Raw genomic sequence first — 19,864 nt, 5'->3', positions numbered from 1 at the left:
TACCTGGCCTTATCCGAAAATGAATCGGAAGTTCCAGAAGCCCCATGGTATTATTTCATTTTTTAAACAGCTACTTTAGATGATTCCTGTGATTAGACAAGTCTGGGAAATCACAGTGTAGAGAAAAGATCGTGGGCTTTGAAGTCTGACATATTAAGCTTCAAAACCTGACTTTGCCCTTTATTATAGGTGTGACTTTGGGCAAGTTACTTAACACGAACTTCAGTTTTCTAGTCCACAAGATTTGGATACTAGTTATGTTGGAGGTTGTGGTAAAGCTCATTGTGTCTTGGGTGTTCGGTGTTAGCTTCTCTTTCTTCCTGCTTGCCTTGCCAGAGGAAATGACAAATACAAATATTTGAGGGGATTCTGATGAGTCTCTTATCCTAATGGGTCCACTTCCATTTTGAGGGCTAAAAATTTGAGTACTAGATAACTCTTTAATGCATTACTTGGGTTGGCTAATTTAAGAGTCTAAGGAACAAGTCTAATGATTTCTTCTGGTTTCCAGAGGCTTACTGAAGCCCTCCTACCTAAAACAGATACACCATGATGATGGGCTTCAAAGCTCAAGCTTTTGTTATGTGACTATGGCAAAAAGACCTGAATCTCTTGTTTCCTCATTGATAAAACAAGTGGTGCTTGAAAGTCTGCTGAACTGAACCCAATATATGTTACTGATAATGTAATGGTTAATAATCACTTAAAATTATGTAGTCTTATAAAGACCCTTATGAACAAAAAGAAGACAGCAATAATAGCCTGCAAGTAGTAAACTGAGACAGAATGGGATTTGTTCAAATACACAATAAATCAGAGCTTAACATCCAAGCAAAATTCCTATTTGTGTAGTATCAACTGTATCTTAACACAAAGTGTTTTAGACAAGTTTGGAGTTGAATTTACTTAGAAAATAACAATCCAAACTACTCACTCATTAAAAAAATGTGTATACATATTTAAAAATTACTAAAGGTATAAACACAACCTGGCAGCAAGGTTTATTTCTGAAAAAATAATCAAAGATAAAAGTTCCTAATTATAGCTCCATGATTAATTCTAGCTGTACATGTATTAAGCATAAACACTATTAATAAGTGCATTTTACTAAAAATTGTTAGCATTAATTGTTCAAACTATAAGATAACTAAAAGAAGCTTAAGAAATTTTTAAAAAACTGAAGATCTGGGGATGTTCATTCAAGACAGGAGGTTACCCTCAATTCTTAAATATAAATGATAAGAAAAAAAAAACCAAACCTTGAATCTTATTTGAACTAATTTAAAGAGCCATAGCTTTTCTCTCAATTTATTCAAATTATTCTTTAATGCAACTCATTTTTAAATTTCATTCCTGCCCTTTGCTTGTTAATTTCCAAAAATTTAATATTTTTACTATTTTGAATGAGATTTTTTCATTACCTTTTTTTTAAAGATTTTATTTCTTTATTTGACAGAGAGAGAGAGAGAGCGAGAGCAGGAACACAAGTAGGGGGAGTGGGAGAGGGAGAAGCAGGCTTTCCGCTGAGCAGGGAGCCCGATGCGGGGCTCAATCCCAGGACCCTGGGATCACGACCTGAGCCGAAGGCAGGCACTTAACGACTGAGCCACCCAGGCGCCCCTCCTTACCATTTTTTTTAAGATTTTATTTATTTGAGAGAGAGAGAGAGAGAGAGAGAATGAGCAGGAGGAAGGGCAGAGGGAGAAGCAGACTCCCCGCTGAGCAGGGATCCTGATGCAATGCTCGATCCTGGGACTCTGGGACCATGACCCAAGCCAAAGGCAGACACTTAACCAACTGAGCCACCAGGTACCCCTACCCTTTTTAACTAGGAAAGCTATTTGATTTCTGAATATATATTTTGTGTAATACCACCTTATGAGACTATCATTAGTTTTTTTTCTTTAAAGATTTTATTTATTATTTATTTGAGAGAGAAAGCATGAGCACGCAGAGGGAGAGGGAGAAGCAGGCTCTCCGCCGAGCAGGGAGCCTGATGCGGGACTCAATCCCAGGACCGTGGGATCATGACCTGAGCCGAAGGCAGACGCTTAACCGACTGAGCCACCCAGGTGCCCCGAGACTATCATTAGTTTTTACAGAACCTTTTTAGTGGCTTCCTTACGTTATCTAAGTAGATAATTTTATCATCTATGAATAGTAATTTTTTACTATTCTTTTGAATACTCTGGTTTTCTTGTCTAATTGCATTAGCAAACTCTTTCTAGAGTACAAAATAGAGGTGAAAACAGCAGGCATGGTTTTAATGAGACTGACTTAAAATATGTCCCCATCAAGCATAATGCTGGCTATTGGTCTGAGACTGTTTTTTAGTTAACATTAAAGACACACCCTTTTATTCCTGTTTTACTAAGTTTTTAATTGAAATAGACATTGAATTTTATCTAGTGCTGACTTTTTTTAACTTTTAAATTAATGATTATAGATTCACAGGAAGTTGGAAAAATAAGAGCGGTCCCATATACCTTTAACCCAGTGGTTACATCTTATATAACTTCCTGTCAAAACCAGGAAATTTATACTAGTACAAAGCCCAGACCTTATTCAGATTTCACTAGTTTTACAGGTTCTTGTGTGTGTTCTACGCAACTTATCACATTATAGGTTCCTGTATCTACCACCACTATAAAGATACTGAACAGTTAGTTCACCAACACCAGGATCTTGTGTGCTGACCCCTTTATAACCACGCCCACCTCCCTCCTGCCCCTTTCTAACCCTTGCAACCACTGATCTTGTCTCCATTTCTACAATTTTGTCATTTCAAGAATGTTATGTTAATGGAATCATGCAGTATTTAACGTTATTCACGGAATATAAATTCCCTTGAGAGTCATCCAACTTGCGGCATGTATCAATAATCCATTCCTTTTAGTTGCTGAGTAGCATTCTAGTGTGGATGTATCACAGCTTGTTTAACCATTCATCCACTGAATGACATTTGGTTTCTAAGTTTTGGATATTACAAACAGAAATGCTATGAAAATTTGTGTACAGACTTCTGTGTGGATACTCGTTTTCATTTCTCTGGGATCAATGTCCAGGAGTATGACTGCTGGGTCATACAATAACTTGATGTTTAGTTTTTAAAGAAACAGCCAAACTATTTTCCAGAAAGGTTTTATCATTTTACACTTCCACTAGCAATGCATGAGAGATCTAGTTTGTCCACATCCTCACCAAAATTCAATATTGCCACTATTTTTTATTTTGGCTGTTCTAATAGGTGTGTACTGATACCTCATTATGATTTTAATTTTAATTTCCCTGATAGCTAACCATGTTGACATCTTTTCATATGCTTATTGACTATCCACATATCCTCTTCAGTGAAATGCTGTTCATTTCTTGTCAGATTTCTAAATGGATTGTTGAGCTTAAGTTACTGTTAAGTTTAGAGAGTTCTTTATATATTTTAGATACAAGTCCTCTCAGATACAAGTTTCCAAATATTTTTACCCAATCTGTAACTTGTCTTTTCATTGCCCTAACAGGGTTGTTTTCATAGAGTAAATGTTTTGAATTTTAATGAAGTCTAATTTTTTTCCTTTTATGGATTGTGTTTTTGGTGTCTGGTCTAATCATTTAGCCCAAAGTCCTGAAAGGTTTCTTCTAGGCCTAAATTCTAAAAGTTTTATATTTTACATTTAAATCCATGCTACATTTTTTTTTCTGTTTGCGTTTTTTCCTTTTTGTGTGTCTTCTTATCAGACTTTTTTTTCCTATTTTTTATTTTAAACCCAGTATAGTTAATATAGTGTTATATTAGTTTCAGTTGTACAATACAGTGATTCAACAATTCTGTACATTACTCATTGGTCATCAAGGTAAGTATACTCTTAATTCCCCCATGATACATTTTTGAATTAGTTTCTGTATAAGGTGTGATGTTGAGGTGCACTGTTTTACCCATGGATGTGTAACTGCTCCAAGCACCACTGTTGAAAAGGCCATCTATCCTTTTTTCATTGAACCGCTTTTGCATCTTTGATAAAAATCAACTGGCTGTACTTGTATGGGTCTATTTCTGCATTCTATATTGACGACCCTCAGAGATCAAGACCTGAGCTGAGATCAAGAGTCGGACACCCAACCTGACTGAGCCACCCAGATGCCCCTGTGTTTATCCTTTTACCAATACCACAGAATTTTGATTGCTGAAGTGTCAATTTTGATTACTGAAGCTTAAAATTGGGTTGATCCTTCACTTTATTTTTATCTTGTATTAGATATTCGAGTTCCTTTACCTTTTGAATTTCCAGGACTAGGCTGAATAGGTGAGAATGGACATCCTTGTCTTTTACTTGATATTAAAGGAAAAGCATTCAGTCTTTCACCATTAAGTATGATGTTATCTGTGGGGTTTTTCTGTGTATTCTTTATCAAACTAAGTTCCCTTTTATTCTTAGTTTGATGAGTTTTTATTATGAATGTTTAATTCAGTTTAATGCATTTTCTGCACTATTAACATGATGTGATTTTTCTTCCTTTTTAATATGGTGGGCTATACTGAATGATTTTTGAATACCGAACCAGTTTTACATCCTTGGAATAAAAACCATTTGATCACAGTGTATAGCTCTTTTCATATATTGCTTGATTTCTTTTGCTAATATTTTGTTGAGGATTCCATGTTTATGTTCTTGAGGGATACTGGTCTAGAGCTTTCTTTTCTGTACTTTTTTTTTTTAAAGATTTTATTTATTTATTTGAGAGACAGAGAATGAGAGACAGAGAGCACAAGAGGGAAGAGGGTCAGAGGGAGAAGCAGACTCCCTGCTGAGCAGGGAGCCCGATGCGGGACTCGATCCCAGGACACCAGGATCATGACCTGCGCTGAAGGCAGTCGCTCAACCAACTGAGCCACCCAGGTGCCCTCTGTACTGTCTTTAGGTCTTGGTTTCAGGGTAATACTGGCCTCATAAAGTGAGTTATGAAGTGTTTTCTATTTTCTGGAAAAGACTATATAACTCATATTATTCCTTTATTCTTGATATTCTAGATCGTTCTTTTAAAAGCGCTCAGTCATTAAGTGTCTGCCTTCAGCTCAGGTCATGATTCCAGGGTCCTGGGAATGAGCCCCGCATTGGGCTCCCTGCTTAGCGGGAAGCCTGCTTCTCCCTCTCCCACTCCCCCTGCTTGTGTTCCCTCTCAATGTGTCTCTCTGTCAAATAAATAAATAATATCTTTTAAAAAAATAAAGATACACCACCCTGGCTGAAGTGGAGCAGTGACTCTTGCTTTTTTGAATAGGAGTGGGATGGAAGTTCAGTTCCACTCCTGGTACCAGTGAAAGTGGGGAACCAACCTGCACCATCGCATTGCCTCTGAGTAGGGGTATAAGCTCATCTACCTGATGGATCACACTGCCAATAGGGAGACAGAAAGCAGAGGGCTGAATTGCACTGCTTTGTTGCTGTAAGGTAGAGTGGAAAGTTCAGCTTCCTTAAGGGCCCAACTAACAGGGGAGGGAAGAAGGGGAAGTGGAGTGCCAACCAGCCCTGCCATCCACCATTTTGTTCTGCCTTGTAGACACCAGATGAGGGGCAGGGAGGCTCAGCTGCTCACTGGGCCCCACTGACATCAGGAAAGAGGGAAGCAGAATTGACTAGTCCACCTCCAACCATCTTATTCTGCCTTGTTAATTTTAGGTGAAGGTATAAGCTCAGCTCCTCATTGACACAGGGCAAGGGGAGGCTTAGTGGGGACTACCCCAGCCTCACACCACCTTGTTAAGTTTCACTGCTTCCAGATTGGGATGGAGGCTCAACTGGCTCCTGGACCCCACTGACACTACCTTAGTGAGAGCATCACCTCCTTCTATAGGTGGTGGCATGGGGGGGGGGGGCAGTGAGGGAAGATCAGATCCCGGCTCACCCTGCCAAAACCACCCAGCAGGGGGAATCAAAGTGCTATCTGCTTTTGCTAGGCAGGGAATGGGAGATCAGGTCCTTGATCTGCACAGTCAACGTCACCGAGTGGAGGAATTCAAGCACTGCCACTTGCTTCTTTGGAGTAGGGTGGGATTTTTCTGGGGTGTTTGGCTACAGTAGGGTGTGTACTGTCAAAAAGATTTACTATTGTTAGGCTACCCTTTCCTCATTCACTTGGCTAAAGAGAAGAACAGGCTTTTCTTGGAGTCCCTTTTGTCTGTGTCTATTGGTGGTTCAGGTTGGAGGCTTTTACAGGACCTGTCCAAGATATATGGGAGGCAATAAAAAAAACCCCAAGGAACTCACTATTTGTGTCATTCTTTGAGTCCCAAAGTCTGTAGGCAGTCTGCCTTCTTGTTTCCACCTTTCAGAGTGTTCCTGTACTTGTTTGATGTGTTATGTCTAAGGTGTTTTTGTTGTAAAAGAGGACCTAGGAGGAATAGGGCTTCTCCAACTTGGCAGAACCAGAAGTCTCCTCCAAGTGATTAATTTTTATGTTGAAAAAAAATTTGTTTTGTGTATGTATGTGTGTTTTAAAAGGAACTTTATTGGGTGTCAGGGGTAATAATATTTACTTTCTAATATTCCACATTATGCTTAAAAGTGCACTATGGAAAACTGCTATAACATTATAGACCATAATTTTCTTCTAAAGTTCCAATTATATTTGTTTGGAACATTCCTGGCTAATTTAGCTTGCTTCATGTTATTTAACTGCCTGTCCACCTCAGTACTTTTAAACTATAATATTCCAAAGGAAATAATCCTATTTCATTTGTCATCACCTAGTAATACACTTCACACTCAGAAGAGCCAGGGGGAAAAGTTTACTTTACAACTCATTTACAGGGGTGCCTGGGTGGCTCAGTCGGTTAAGCATCTGCCTTCAGCTCAGGTCATGATCCCAGGGTCTTGGGATGGAGCCCCATGTCAGGCTCCCTGCTCAGCAGAGAGCCTGCTTCTCCCTCTCCTCCTCCCCCTTCCCTGTGCTCTCTTTCTTGCACTCTCTCTCATGTTCTCTCTCCCACTCTCTCCCTTAAATAAATAAAATCTTTAAAAAAAAAAAACCCTCATTTATGAGCTCTTTTTAATAATCCAAAGGAAATCTTTTTTTTTTTTTTCAGACTCCACACCCAATGTGGGGCCTGAACTCGTGACCTTGAGATCAAGAGTCACATGTTCCACTGACTGAGCCAGCCAGGTGCCCCAGGAAATCTTATTTTTAATTTTCTGTGACATTTCTCTCTTTAAGTACCCCCCGCTTACTGCTTATACCAATAGCCAGCAGGAACTTGAAGGAAAGGAGGCAAACAGGCTTTGTTTTGCATTTTCCTACTTCTTTAAATGAAACACCTGTATATCTCAGTTAACCTAAGCGAGTATTTAATTTTTGAGTCTAGACATGTGGTTTTGATTGACCTTCAATTATTTCCTGTACTCTTGCTTTAAATAAGAAACTATAGAATAGTATAACAACACTGAGGAGACTGTAATGAAAAATATCACTGCTTCAATTTTTGCTTTCTTGGTATAATTTTCTATAATTAACATTTCTTTGTTGTATTCCTCTAGAAACTCTGCTCTGGCTGGGCAAAGGGGCGGTCCCGGTGATGAGGTAACATAAGGTATCTCCATAGATTGACCCAGTTGGAAAAATCCGTGTTCTAGGAAAAGCTTTGAATTTATCACATATAAAAATGAAAAAAAAAATCTTTTGAAAGCACAGACTGAAACTAAGTTTTCTGAAGAACTATGTACAGTCCCTGACTTATGATGGTTTGACTTATAATTTTCGACTTGACAATGGTGCGGAAATGATTATTTAATTTCATTCAGAAGAAACCACACTTTGAATTTTTATCTTTTCCAGGGCTAGCAATATGTGGTACGACACTCTCTCATGATGCTGGGCAGTGGCAAGGAATGGGAGCTCCCAGTCAGCCATGTGATCACAAGGATAAACAACCAATACACTTAAAGCCATTCTGTTTTTCACTTTCAGTATTCAATAAATTACATGAGATAACCAATACTTTGTTATAAAACAGACTTTGTGTTAGATGATTTTGCCCAACTCTAGGCTAATATAAGTGCTGAGCATGTTAAAGGTAAGCTAGGCTAAGCTGTGACATTAGTATGTTAGGTGTATTAAATGCATTTCCAACTTATGGTGGAACATAATCCTATTTAAGTCAAGGAAGATCTGTATACAATATAACATAGACAAGGATCTTCTATTAACAGCATTAATGCAAAAACTACACTTAAGTCTCCAAATCAATAAAAAATAAGCACAAGAATTAATTATGTATACAAGTAGACAATAAGCACATGAAAAGATCCTTAACAGGGGCGCCTGGGTGGCTCAGTCGTTAAGCGTCTGCCTTCGGCTCGGGTCATGATCCCAGGGTCCTGGGATCAAGGCCCACATCGGGCTCCCTGCTCCGCGGGAAGCCTGTTTCTCTCTTTCCTACTCCCCCTGCTGTGTTCCCTCTCTCACTGTGTCTCTCTCTGTCAAATAAATAAATAAAATCTTAAAAAAAAAAGATCCTTAACATCCTTAGTTATAAGGGAAATGCAAATCAAAACCACAATGAGATACCACTTCTTACACACTACAATGGCCATAATGAAAAAGACAATAACAAGTGTTGATGAGGATATGGAGAAACTGGAACCCTCATACACTGCTGGTAGGAATGTAAAATGGTCTAAGCAAGTTGGAAAACAATCTGTCGGTAATTCATAATATTAAACATAGACTTACCATATGACACAGCAATTCCACGCCTAGGTGTATACCCAAGAAAATCGAAAACATATGTTCACATAAAAACTTGATACAAAATGTTCATAGCAGCATTATTCCCCATAGCAAAAAAGTGGAAACAACCCCAATGTCCATGAACTGACAAATGGATAAACAAAATGTGGTATATCCATACAGAATATTACCCAGCCATAAAAATGAAGCATTGATACATGCTATAACATGGATGAACTCTGAAAACATTGTTAAATGAATGATGTCAGACACAAAGGCCATATATATGATTCCATTAATATGAAATGTCCAGAATAGGCAAATATATAGAGAAAGTAGATTATTGGTTGCCAGGGGCTGGGGATAAGAAGGAAAAGGGACTGACTGCTAATGAGTATGAGATTTATTTTGGGGGTGATGAAAACGTTCTGGAATTAGATAGTGGTGATGGTTGCAGAACCTTGTGAATATACTAAAACCCACTGAATTGTGTACTTTACAAGAGCGAATTTTGTGGTAAGTCATATCTCAATTTTTAAAAAAAGATTAATTAGGGCTATTTAACCTAACAGGTAAAAAAAAAAAAAAAAAAAGGAAATAACCCCACCAAGGATCATGTAAACTTTCTTTAAATTTCCTTTTCTTATACTATAGGAAGATAAATGATAACTTTTTCAGGTTGAGTAAGATCCTATTTTCTGACACTTTGAGGGAGTGTCAAATAGATTTTTCTGAAGAGATGCAAATATAAAGAGGTAATGATTTAATAAGCGGCAATTCAAAAACAGAGCACAGTTACCCAAGCACACACCTAGGGACTTCTATATAAAGAACTGTTAACTAATATCTGGACATCACCCCCCCTTTTCCAAATACTGTAGTTTTTGTTTCAATTCTAAACAGCTGTTTAGAAATCCCAAAACATTTTCTCATACAATGTCACAAATGCTGTTTTTCAGGCTAGCTCACAAAAGCCTATTTAACCCACAATGTATTTGGAGAGTTGAACCTATTTCACTTTTCTAACTCTACCTATACGTTCCCATAAAAATATATTCTCATACAAACCACTGAGAACCTTTTTCCCCTGTTGATTTCATCTAGAATGAATCACCCACATGCTGTTCTCAACTCAAGCATGGCAGTCTAGCGGAAAGTCAATGGAATTTGCAATCTGAGACTTGGGTTTGAATCCTGCCTCCTCTACTAACTAGTGGTGCAACCACGAAGAACTTACTTAACCTTTCTAGGCTTCAGTTTCCTCATCTGTAAGCTGAGAATTATGTCTACCTCATTCAAGTTGATATAGACAGTATCTAGTCAGAGAGGGCATTCAGTAAATGTTAATCTACAAGATGTATCAATCCACTTTTCCAGTATTAATTAGCACAGTATAATTAACAAAATGCAACATTTTTTGATAGCTAATTTCCCCAGTGCTTGGTGTTATCACTTGAACGAGAAATGTCACTGTAAAACTAGCAAAACTATAAAAGTGCAGAATGGTGATTTGAAGGGCACATACCATGTAGTAGGGTTTATAAAAATCTTCGGGGTAGGTGAGGAACAAGACAAAGCTGATTAAACATAATTTGAAAAAGCATAGCAAGTATTTTTTCATTTAGAAAAAGCTTTAGCCTATTAACTTCAAAATACAAATAACAGAAGGCAGAGCTGAAAAACACCGGTATAGAAAAAAAAGTCCAATTTGTACTAATCCTGTAATCTTTAGAACTGTGCTGTTCAATGTGGTAGCCAATAGCCACAGGTGACTATTTAAATTAAATTAAATTAAAATTAAATTTGAAATTCAGTTCCTCAGCCACACTAGTCACATTTCAAGTGCTCCATGTAGCTAGTGGCTACTGAACAATGCCAATCTAGAAGTTATGGGGTTTTTTTTTTTAAGTGAATCTTTCCTGTTATTTTATATTGTTTTCAGGCTCCTAAATGTAAAAAATTGAAATAGCATTCTGGGTAACTGAGGTTTTTAGTATAGGTTCTACAAGATTTCTGGAGAGAAGTTTTCTCCCAAAACACTGTATGTGAGACGCACCTCAATCTATTATGTCAAATTTATCTTTTGCTTCAGGCTATCATTTGACATCTGCTTCTAACACATATCAAATGACTGAATCAAGTTTCCTATAACAAGCTTTGTGGACCACAGGATTAGAGGCAAGGTCACAGGAATCTAGATGACCAGGTCAAGTTTGAAGATGAGATCATTATTATACAGAAGATTATAAAAATCAATTTACATGGTAGATTAAACATAACTAGTTTTTAAGGTATGTAAGATACCATGGGTATATTAGTTAAGGTCGGGAAATCTGATTTAAGTTATGCTACTACTGTAATTCTATTTATATTAATAGAAGAAAAGAATGTCAGGAGGTATAAAAGAGCTTTTGGATTTACACACAAATATAGTGTAGCTAATAGTCAGGAAACTAGCACTATTTCATGGGGGAAAAAAATCCCACCAAAAAACTCCAAAAGACAATGTGTAGACCTGACTCCAGGTGGGGCAGTAGGCTAGCTTTCTGTCTTGTAGCCATCTGTTCTTTAGATTATTCACATTCCTTTCTAGTTGACACCTTCCAGAAAGGAAGGTAAATATGCTGAGTAGGTAATGCCAGTTATTGAGCCATTTGGTCACTGTTATGTTGAAGCATAAAAAACTACTTATTAGTAGGTAAGATGTCCAAATACCCCTGACCCCAGAGGTATGTGTATACGATGGGCAGAGATCACAAAAAGGGTGAGGATGCTATTTTGCATTATTTGGTAAGCTGCAAATATAAACTGTTTTTTTAAGATGGAGTAACAAGGTTCCCAAGTTAAAAATGACTGCATCAAAGTATCACTAACCCTAGCTGTTTTCTAGTAACTGCAGGTTAGAAGCAATTAATTTAAAAAGGAGAGTGGGAGAGATAGATTGATGGCAGCATAAAGTTGCCAAATGTTAAAAGAGAGTTTGTAAGAATTATGAATTTGAGATGTAAGTTAAAGAGCAAGTCAATGCAGGGTCCACTTAATAGGGGCAATTAGCTTGATATTAAGGTAGAATATGACCACTAATTTTCAGAATATGGGATAAAAAAGTTTAAGTTATCTTAAACTTTCATTTAAATTATATTTAAGTGTTTAGTCCATTATAAGATGGAAAATCGTACAATTTAAAAGATTTCAATTCAAAATGAAACAAAAACTCCTGATATAGAAAAAAGCTTTGATACAGTCAATTAAACATAACAGCTCAATTGCAGGCAATACTGGATCATGTTACTATAGTTATCAGATTGTTCAAACTGTTCTGCAAAGCACTTGTGTCCTTTGAGACTTCAATAGAAGGTTCATGAAAAAAGGGTTCTGACATCAAGTCTCAAATGCTGTGGGCTATATCCTTTTTGCAGATTCATCATGTACAATATCATCTTAAAAGTTCTAAGAAGTTATGAGGTAAAGACATTGGTCAAATACTGTTTAACTCTATAATCCCCAAATTTATTCGATTATGTCACGCTCCTGTGTTTTGTTTGTTTTTGCACGGCAGAGATGGTTGCTGGGGCACAGATACACCTTTAACATTTCCAGAGATTTCTCAGTTAAAAATACTGTATATCCTATTTCAAATTCTTTAAATACAAATACCCATAAAAGACCAAATCCAAAGGATTCTATTTCTAGATAGGAAAACCCAGCTACTCATGGCATATTCAAATAACCAAAACAAATGTGTTTAGAGTAATGGGGAGGGAGGTGTGCCATACTAAGTTCTGTCCCTAAAAGTGAAATTAATAGAACTGATCCTAAAATATAAAAAGGTGTGTACATTTTGTTTTGGTATGCTTTAGAAAGTAAGTTAAAGTTCTACTTCTTAACACTATATATTGACTTTATCCATTTCTTCAAGGACATACTTCCTTCAAGAAGTTGACATCCAGGATACACCAGGTTTCATCAATCATAAGACACTATCATGTATAAAATACACTATCTTATATATCACTAAGAGGAAAAAAACACTGCTAAACAATCACATGCCATGGATTGTGAGATGCCTTCCAAACTGACCAATGTTGAAATGTGAACACAACTTGCCTTTCTCCCTTCTTCCACACATATTCTTCAAATGTTCTTTATCTGTTTTCCCCCTTTAAAGATGATATTGAAGAGGGGAATAATACAAAAAGGGACAAGATTCAAGAGATCTGCATTCACCTTACCCTTACAATTATATTCAGATATAATGGCTCTGTTTAAACAGATCAATCAAATAATTTTTAATTGTTCTGCTTGATTCTAAAAAAATTACTCCACAGGAAACACACAGAACTTCCTCAGACAATTCTGTCAGATGATTCATTATATTATTTATTAAACACTGAAACCATGCAGTGAACCACGTACTTTACATATAGTATCATTTCACTTAATTCTCACCACAACCCTATGAGGTAGATATTATTCATCCTTATTTTACAGATTAGAATGTTGAAGCATAGAGACACTATAACAACTTGCATAAGATTACTGTTATTAAGTGGCAGAGCCAGGACTCAAACCCAGGTCTTTATGGCTCCAAAGCTCATGTTCTTTAACACTTTGCCATACATCAGAATTATCTCAAAAAGTACCTTCTAAATTTTAAGGAGATAAGTAAAACTGAAATATTTAATTGCTAGTAACTAATGTGTTTGCTTAAAATAGGCCAAATGTATAAAATAATAGTTATGTCTCATATAGATACATTTTATCCTGAATCTTCTTCAGAAAATGCATATATTTGTGTTTTTTTAACTCTACACATTTTACAACAATTATTTACGGCTGCTTTATCTTTGTTTTTATGTTATTTGGTATTAAACTGATAAACTGGAATATATGAGATCTGCTAATTGTTCCAGATTAATGATACAGGAAACTATATCAAATCTGAAGTGGAGTTGAGGAAGACATTTAATGCCAAGTATAAAAATGCAGTTGGTTGTTTTTATTTTCTATTATGTGAATTGGGGAATTGCATGTATAATATATAGATTTGCACAATTGCATTCCAATGCTTTAAAACTTGTTATCCACCAAAACACATAAACAACCGAGCTCTATCACACTCATGCATTATCAAGAGACCACCAAGATGTCACTGTTGTACACTGTAATCTGAACCACTGGGTCTAAAGCATCCAGTCTGCACTGGGAAACTGGTGCCCTTGACATCACCGAACATTCACAGCCTGGTATATCACATGTCCCTGAGTATGGGACTCTAGAGCAAATCTTGTCAATGATCACAATGGTATTAATGTTTTAGTGTGTGATAAATTTTTAAAAATATCTTTACAACAATTCTGCAATTCAGACTTCTGATAAATGATCTGCTATATTTTTGATCTATAATTTACTGATTATCACATCCTTGGTCAAGAATGCACATCCCAATTATGCCACTCTCCTTAAATAAAAATAGAATATACTCATTGTGATTTCCAGAAACATACTAAAGAAAAGGCAAGTCTGCCTATACTTGTTTCTTTAAGTTTATCCCTTTATCTTAAAATTTAAATGTACCAAAGAATTTCACATTTTAGACCAACCCAATTAGTACAGCGAGAGCTGCCAAAATAAAGCAAACTTTCCTTAATTTTAGTTTAATGAAAACTGACATCTTAGGGACGCCTGGGTGGCTCAGTCGGTTAAGCGTCTGCCTTTGGCTCAGGTCATGATCCCAGGGTCCTGGGATCGAGTCCCGCATCGGGCTGTCTGCTCCACAGGGAGCCTGCTTCTCCCTCTGCCTCTGTCTCTCATGAATAAATAAATAAAAAAAAAAAGAAAACTGACATCTTATAATCACTGAAAACAATGAAGTGTTCAGTAATGTGTCACAGTTACTATTGACAGTTGACATGTAACAATACCTGTCCTCTCCTCAGATCTTCACTTGGGGGAAAGAAAAAAACCTGAAAGGTGGTAGAAATGAAACAGGAAAAGGAAGAAACTTAATAAAACATTTTTTCAAAATCAATGATCATACTTTAATAGAATGTTTTTCCCTACAGACAAAAATAAGAAACCTAGTATCAATATAGTAGAAATAGTACAGAATCCAATACAATCTTTGAAAATAAAAATGGATGCATATCCACTGAAGATGGTTTCCAACACAAGGGTCTCATTTTTTATAAAGAAAATATATAGTTAATATTTTTAATGCATTATGGGTACTTGCTATTTAAAAGAATTCAAGGTGGCTATTTTTATACAGCACATTTCTATAAATTAAAAATAATCTTAATTTTAAGGTTAAATTAATTTAAATTGTTCTTATTTACATTTACTATCATTTATCCTTTATATAAAACTGAGAAAAAAGTGTCACTTTAGGTCAGGCTTATGATCCAGTAAATGTTATCCCTGACAGCAGTGGCAAGAAATTTACAGAGTAGTCACAATTCCTTGATACCTGTCTCCTAAACAGTCAGATACTCAAAAACATATTAGCATCTTTAAATAACTCATTAAAGAGTTGTGAATTCACCTGGACTATTTAGGACGCTATTTTGTTTTTAATTTTGTTCTAACCTTGACTGCTTACATAGTACTTCCTTTATTATCCAAATTTGCTTCTTTAAACATTTGGCCTAGTTCTAGCCTATCATGTTCTGACCCATGTTTGAGTTAACCACAAGGGTTTTTTTGTTTTGAGCACCATGAGACCCATGTGAGGTCTTAAAGCAGGAAGGCTATGTAAAGGAATGAAAAACTGCCTGTACTTTTGGTGAGGTACTCAGGTCTTTTAAGATTGCTCATATTTCAATGTAAGATTAAAATGATAAGAACAGAAATAACATTGATAATCACCCTATTCCTGACCATCATAATTCATTCAGTGGACATCTATTGGGTCCCCAATATATATGTGCCAGGCACTGTGTTAAGTGCTGAGAATACAGAGAAAAAAAAAGGCTCTGCTTTCAAGATTTCACAATCTACTAGGAATGAGACCACAAATGTAAATTCCTATAGAGACCAATTCTGAAATCTTTTAGCCTGGAGAGAAAAAATTTGATGTATTTACTCAAGTAAATGTCTTTCCAAAAAAATGATTTTACTCTGGTAAAATATAATTATTTTTTGATAAGGACTTACTGGGGAGGAGATGGCATAATAGCAGGCATAATAATAAGTCCAATATTAGACTTCTGAATGAAAATTCTCAACCTTCTCCTTACTGGCTTCAATTTCCAAAATTGTATCAGCAGTAATTTACTTGAAACAGATGAACCACCAAAGGCAACAAAATATCTAAAGGCAATTTAAAAAGATCTTTTTTAATTAATCCAGGCAACACTAGCTCCGTGTGACATATCTTATGCCAAAATACCAAGAAAATTCTTTGAAAATGGCAAGTTGTGGAATCCTATCTGCCAGGTTCTGGAAACCATGACAGTAACTGAAATAACTAGGCTTTAACAAGTGAGACCGCTTATAATACCATAACTGTTTCTGAAAAATACATGACCTCTAACTACTGGCTTATTTATTTATACCCTGAATTTTTCCACAAAGGATTTGAAACAGTTACCCTAATATAAAGCGAAGCACATGAATTATACCCACCCGGCTTTGAATTGTGGCTCTGCCATTTACTATTTATAATCTTTGTGCCCTTAACTTCGGAGATTCAGTTTCTTAATCTGTAATAATGAGGATCACAATCCTACTCTGTTGGGTCATAAGAAGGATAAAATGAAATAGCATGTACCACAGTATCTGGCATATAGTAAGTGCTAAATAAATATCAGTTTTGTGCCTTCCCTATCCAAATGTATGCTATGTAGAAAAAGGATAAGGTGGAATTTTAAATGATTTTTTAACACACTGATATGTGCCAAGCAGAAATGTGGACTGATTATGAGTTGCAAATGTTACGGTTTGCATGTAACAATCAGGCTCAAAGCAAATTCAATATCTTTTCATAAGGTCAGCACTTTGAGAACATATTTTATAAACCTTTTAGCTATATTATTTAATGCAAATAAAATCTGGAGAAAAAGATGAATGAAAAGAGCCCATTTGCATACTAATTTTCACACTATCCATTCAAAGGATGATTAAACAGTCTAAATTCAATTTTCTTATAAAACATCTATAGTATTAATCAGGCTAACATAATTTTAAATGTAATTCTGCTAGTCTTAAAAACGTGATTTCCTTTTAAAAATATTTAGAAAACATCTATCAATATCTTTTCTATTGAAGAGCAGCGTTTAGTCTAGATTTTTAAAATATGATCCAAGTCACAAAATACTAAGTACCAGCCGTAAGCACTATTACAACTCTGCTCACGTTAAGGAGAGCAAGTAAACATTTTATACAGCAGTAGAGGTGACTAGGAAAAAATTGAAAAGCTATTTGAACTGATCCCCCTCCCCCTCCATTATACCCGGGAATGCAAGTGTCCCGCATCTCAGATCAAACTGAGCCTCGGTCTTACTGACGTAACCAGTAACCCTATCCACCTCTCACACTGCGGAGGCCGGCAGGGCAGCGGCTGCCGCCAAGTACACCACTCATCAGAGCCTGCCCCATTCCACCCCCGCGTTTCAGTCATGCTTTCCAGAAATGGGGTCACTCACTAACTATTACACACACGCAGCCTATCATCCTGTAATCCCCCAAAGTCCGCTGCGGGGATAGAAGACAGCAAAAAGTCAAGAAGGGAGAATCACAGACATGCCACCATCAGGAATTGATTTTTCCACTCCGGAGAGGAGCGCTGATGCCCTGGAATGGGTCTTGTCTGGATTATTTTCGCAGACCCCGAGTTGGTTCTGGGACAGGGGCGGCTGCGAAAGCTCGATGCTGTGCCGTGTCCGGGGAAATTGTTTTGCCGTCTTTGGGTATATTGTTTTGGTTTTTGGCACTCGGTTAGGTGTCTCTGGGATGGTCACCGAATAGATCCTGGGGGAAGAAAACCTGAAAGCCCTTCAGGGCGGCTACTGATGGCCTTGAATATCACCCTCTCACCTCCAGGAACAGGAAACTCAAGTTAAAGCTCCTACGGACTGGGTCCTCGAGCTCAGCGACCTAAGAAATGGGGGAGGGGGGAGGACCTCAAGCTTCCACTTTCTCCCTTGCACCAGCAGAAACCGCTGCGGCAGACAAACTGTGGGGAGGCAAAAACCCTTGGCTGTCCTGTACCCCTTACCCGAAACCCCCACAGGTCGCCAGTCCTGCCTTGGGCCGTTCCAGCCCCCAGGCGCCCGACTCACAGCACCAACTCCCTCCCCTGGCCGGACTCGAGAGTCCCCGCTTCCCAGTGAACCTAATCCATACCCCTCCCTTACACCCCAAAGTCGCCAGGGTCCAGGGAAGCCCCCAACCAGGCAGGGCCAAACTTCCCAACTCCTCTCCGGCCCCCGCTCAGCTTCCCGCTCCCCCCACGCAAAGTTGATTAAAATCGGCTTCTTGCAAAGCCCCAGCGCCCACTCCAAACCCCACGCGCCACCACACCACAGCCCCCCGAGCGAGGGAGGGGAGGTGAGGGTGCGGGTGGACCAGAAGGGCAAACAGACCAACCCCAACTACCCAAACCGGAATCCCAGACAGAGGGGAGATGCGAGCAGCAGAGGAAGGGGCCAAGTGGCCAGCCCCAGGGAGGGGAGCTGGCCCGCGGGGGCGAGGGGAGGGGCGCGCCGGCCCCCGGCCGCCCGGCTTCACTCACCTCAGCGCTGTCGGACGGGCTCTCCACAGCCATCTTCTGCCACGGGTCCGCCAGCTGCGCCAGCGGCATCTTCCCCCCCCGGCCCGCCGCCTTCACCGCCTCCTCCCTCCCCTCCCGCCCCACGGCCGGCCCCGCTCTGTCGCCGCCCGAGCCCCACGACAGCAGCAGCGGCGGCGGCAGCAGCAGCAGCAGCGCCGGCTGCCCGGGAGAGGGCTCGGCGCCGACACCGACCCTCGAACGCCGCGCGCCTGGCTGGAGATGTCCGCGCGCGGAGCGAGAGCCTCGCGCCGCTGCCGGGCACCCGGTCTCGCCCCTTTCTTCCTCTCCTCCTTCCGCCGCCGGGACTACAGCTCCGCCCCCCCCGCCGGTTCCCGCGCCCGCTCCCAGTAGAACAGCGACGGCCGCGCGCTCCCCCACTTCCGCTCACAACATGGCGCCTAAGCGATACCTGTCTCTCAGAGCGAGGCTCTGCCGCCGCCGCCACCGCCGCGCGCACCCGGGGGCGGGGCTTGGAAAGACACGCCCCCGGCCGCCGCGCTTCGCTCCTCCCTCCTTCCTCGCCCCAGCCTCAGCTTCTGGGCCTCGCCTACTTTCAGGAAGGGCGAGCCCGAGAGATCTGGGGGCGTCGGCGGGCGGCTGGCGGTGGGGGAAAGAAGAGGGGAAGGGTAAGAGGAGCTAAAGGCTGGGAGCCTTGAACTGCTAAGGGTCCGAGCAGGTCGGAGGCTACTTAAGGATGTAGAGAACAGTGGTCCCCGCTTAGCTGGGGGAGGGAGATGGGCGAGGCGCAGTGGGCACAGTCCGGTGCCAAAGACCCGGGGAGTGAGCGTGGGGTGTCTTTTCGGTCTCACTCCTTGGTGGGTGTTTGTGGGCGCGTCGTGTCTATGGGAACATCCTTTAATGGACCAGGACCCGCCCTATCCAGGCTCACACGCTGGGCATTCACCTGCCCCCCCCCCGTAAAGTCCCCCACGACGGGGACTCGTAAGGCTTTGTGCCCTGGAGCTCCCTGGAGGTTCAGCTCTCGGTTATGATTCAGGGCTCTCCAAATCGAGGCTCTGGTGTCATCTTTTTAATATTTGGAATTCATTTGTCCTGCTTGAGTCGTCCCCCACCCAAAGTCTGCAGAGCCCTCAGGCATCAGCCTCGACTCTCGAAGTCCCCCATTCCCTGCACGAAGAAGAAAATAAGAAGGTTCCTTGAGGTTGCCCCTCTCGGCAGAGGTTGGGGAATTGTTTTAAAATACCTTGTTGTCAGAAGCCTGGGGTTCCTGCTCCTCTGTTGACTTTAAATAAAAGATTAGATTAAAAAATCAGGCTGGCCGAGGGTGGAGGAGGGAAAGCGAGGGAGGGGTTCTAACTCCTCCTCCAGCCCAAGATAGGGAAGACCTGGGTTAAGGAAACCCAATCCCCAGAC

General features: G+C 39.7%; 1 protein-coding gene across 4 annotated transcripts in view; it reads right to left on the bottom strand.

Moving 5' to 3' along the window:
- RPS6KA3 (ribosomal protein S6 kinase A3) overlaps window positions 1-18,603 on the bottom strand; it is a 114,292-nt gene extending 95,689 nt beyond the window's left edge. Inside the window, exons 1-3 of one of the 4 annotated variants that reach the window (XM_073901985.1) lie at window positions 18,452-18,545; window positions 15,874-16,029; window positions 14,643-14,684 (exon numbers count right to left, since the gene is read on the bottom strand). Coding sequence is in view for 2 of the 4 variants with exons in the window: in XM_025857493.2 (XP_025713278.1) it covers window positions 14,643-14,684; window positions 18,452-18,520 (111 nt within the window). In the remaining 2 variants the exon portion in view is untranslated. Of the gene's footprint in view, window positions 1-14,642; window positions 14,685-15,873; window positions 16,030-18,451 lie in introns of all 4 variants that reach the window. The other 3 variants (XM_025857493.2, XM_025857496.2, XM_025857497.2) reach the window with 3 other exon arrangements.
- Window positions 18,604-19,864: the final 1,261 nt, after the last annotated feature.

Source organism: Callorhinus ursinus, unplaced genomic scaffold (assembly GCF_003265705.2).
Source record: "Callorhinus ursinus isolate GAN/ISIS: 27379988/994484 unplaced genomic scaffold, GSC_fseal_2.0 scaffold16, whole genome shotgun sequence".
Taxonomy (NCBI): Eukaryota; Metazoa; Chordata; class Mammalia; order Carnivora; family Otariidae; genus Callorhinus; species Callorhinus ursinus.
The sequence above is the reverse complement of the archived record's forward strand: the minus strand, read 5'-3'. Positions and strand labels throughout refer to the sequence as shown.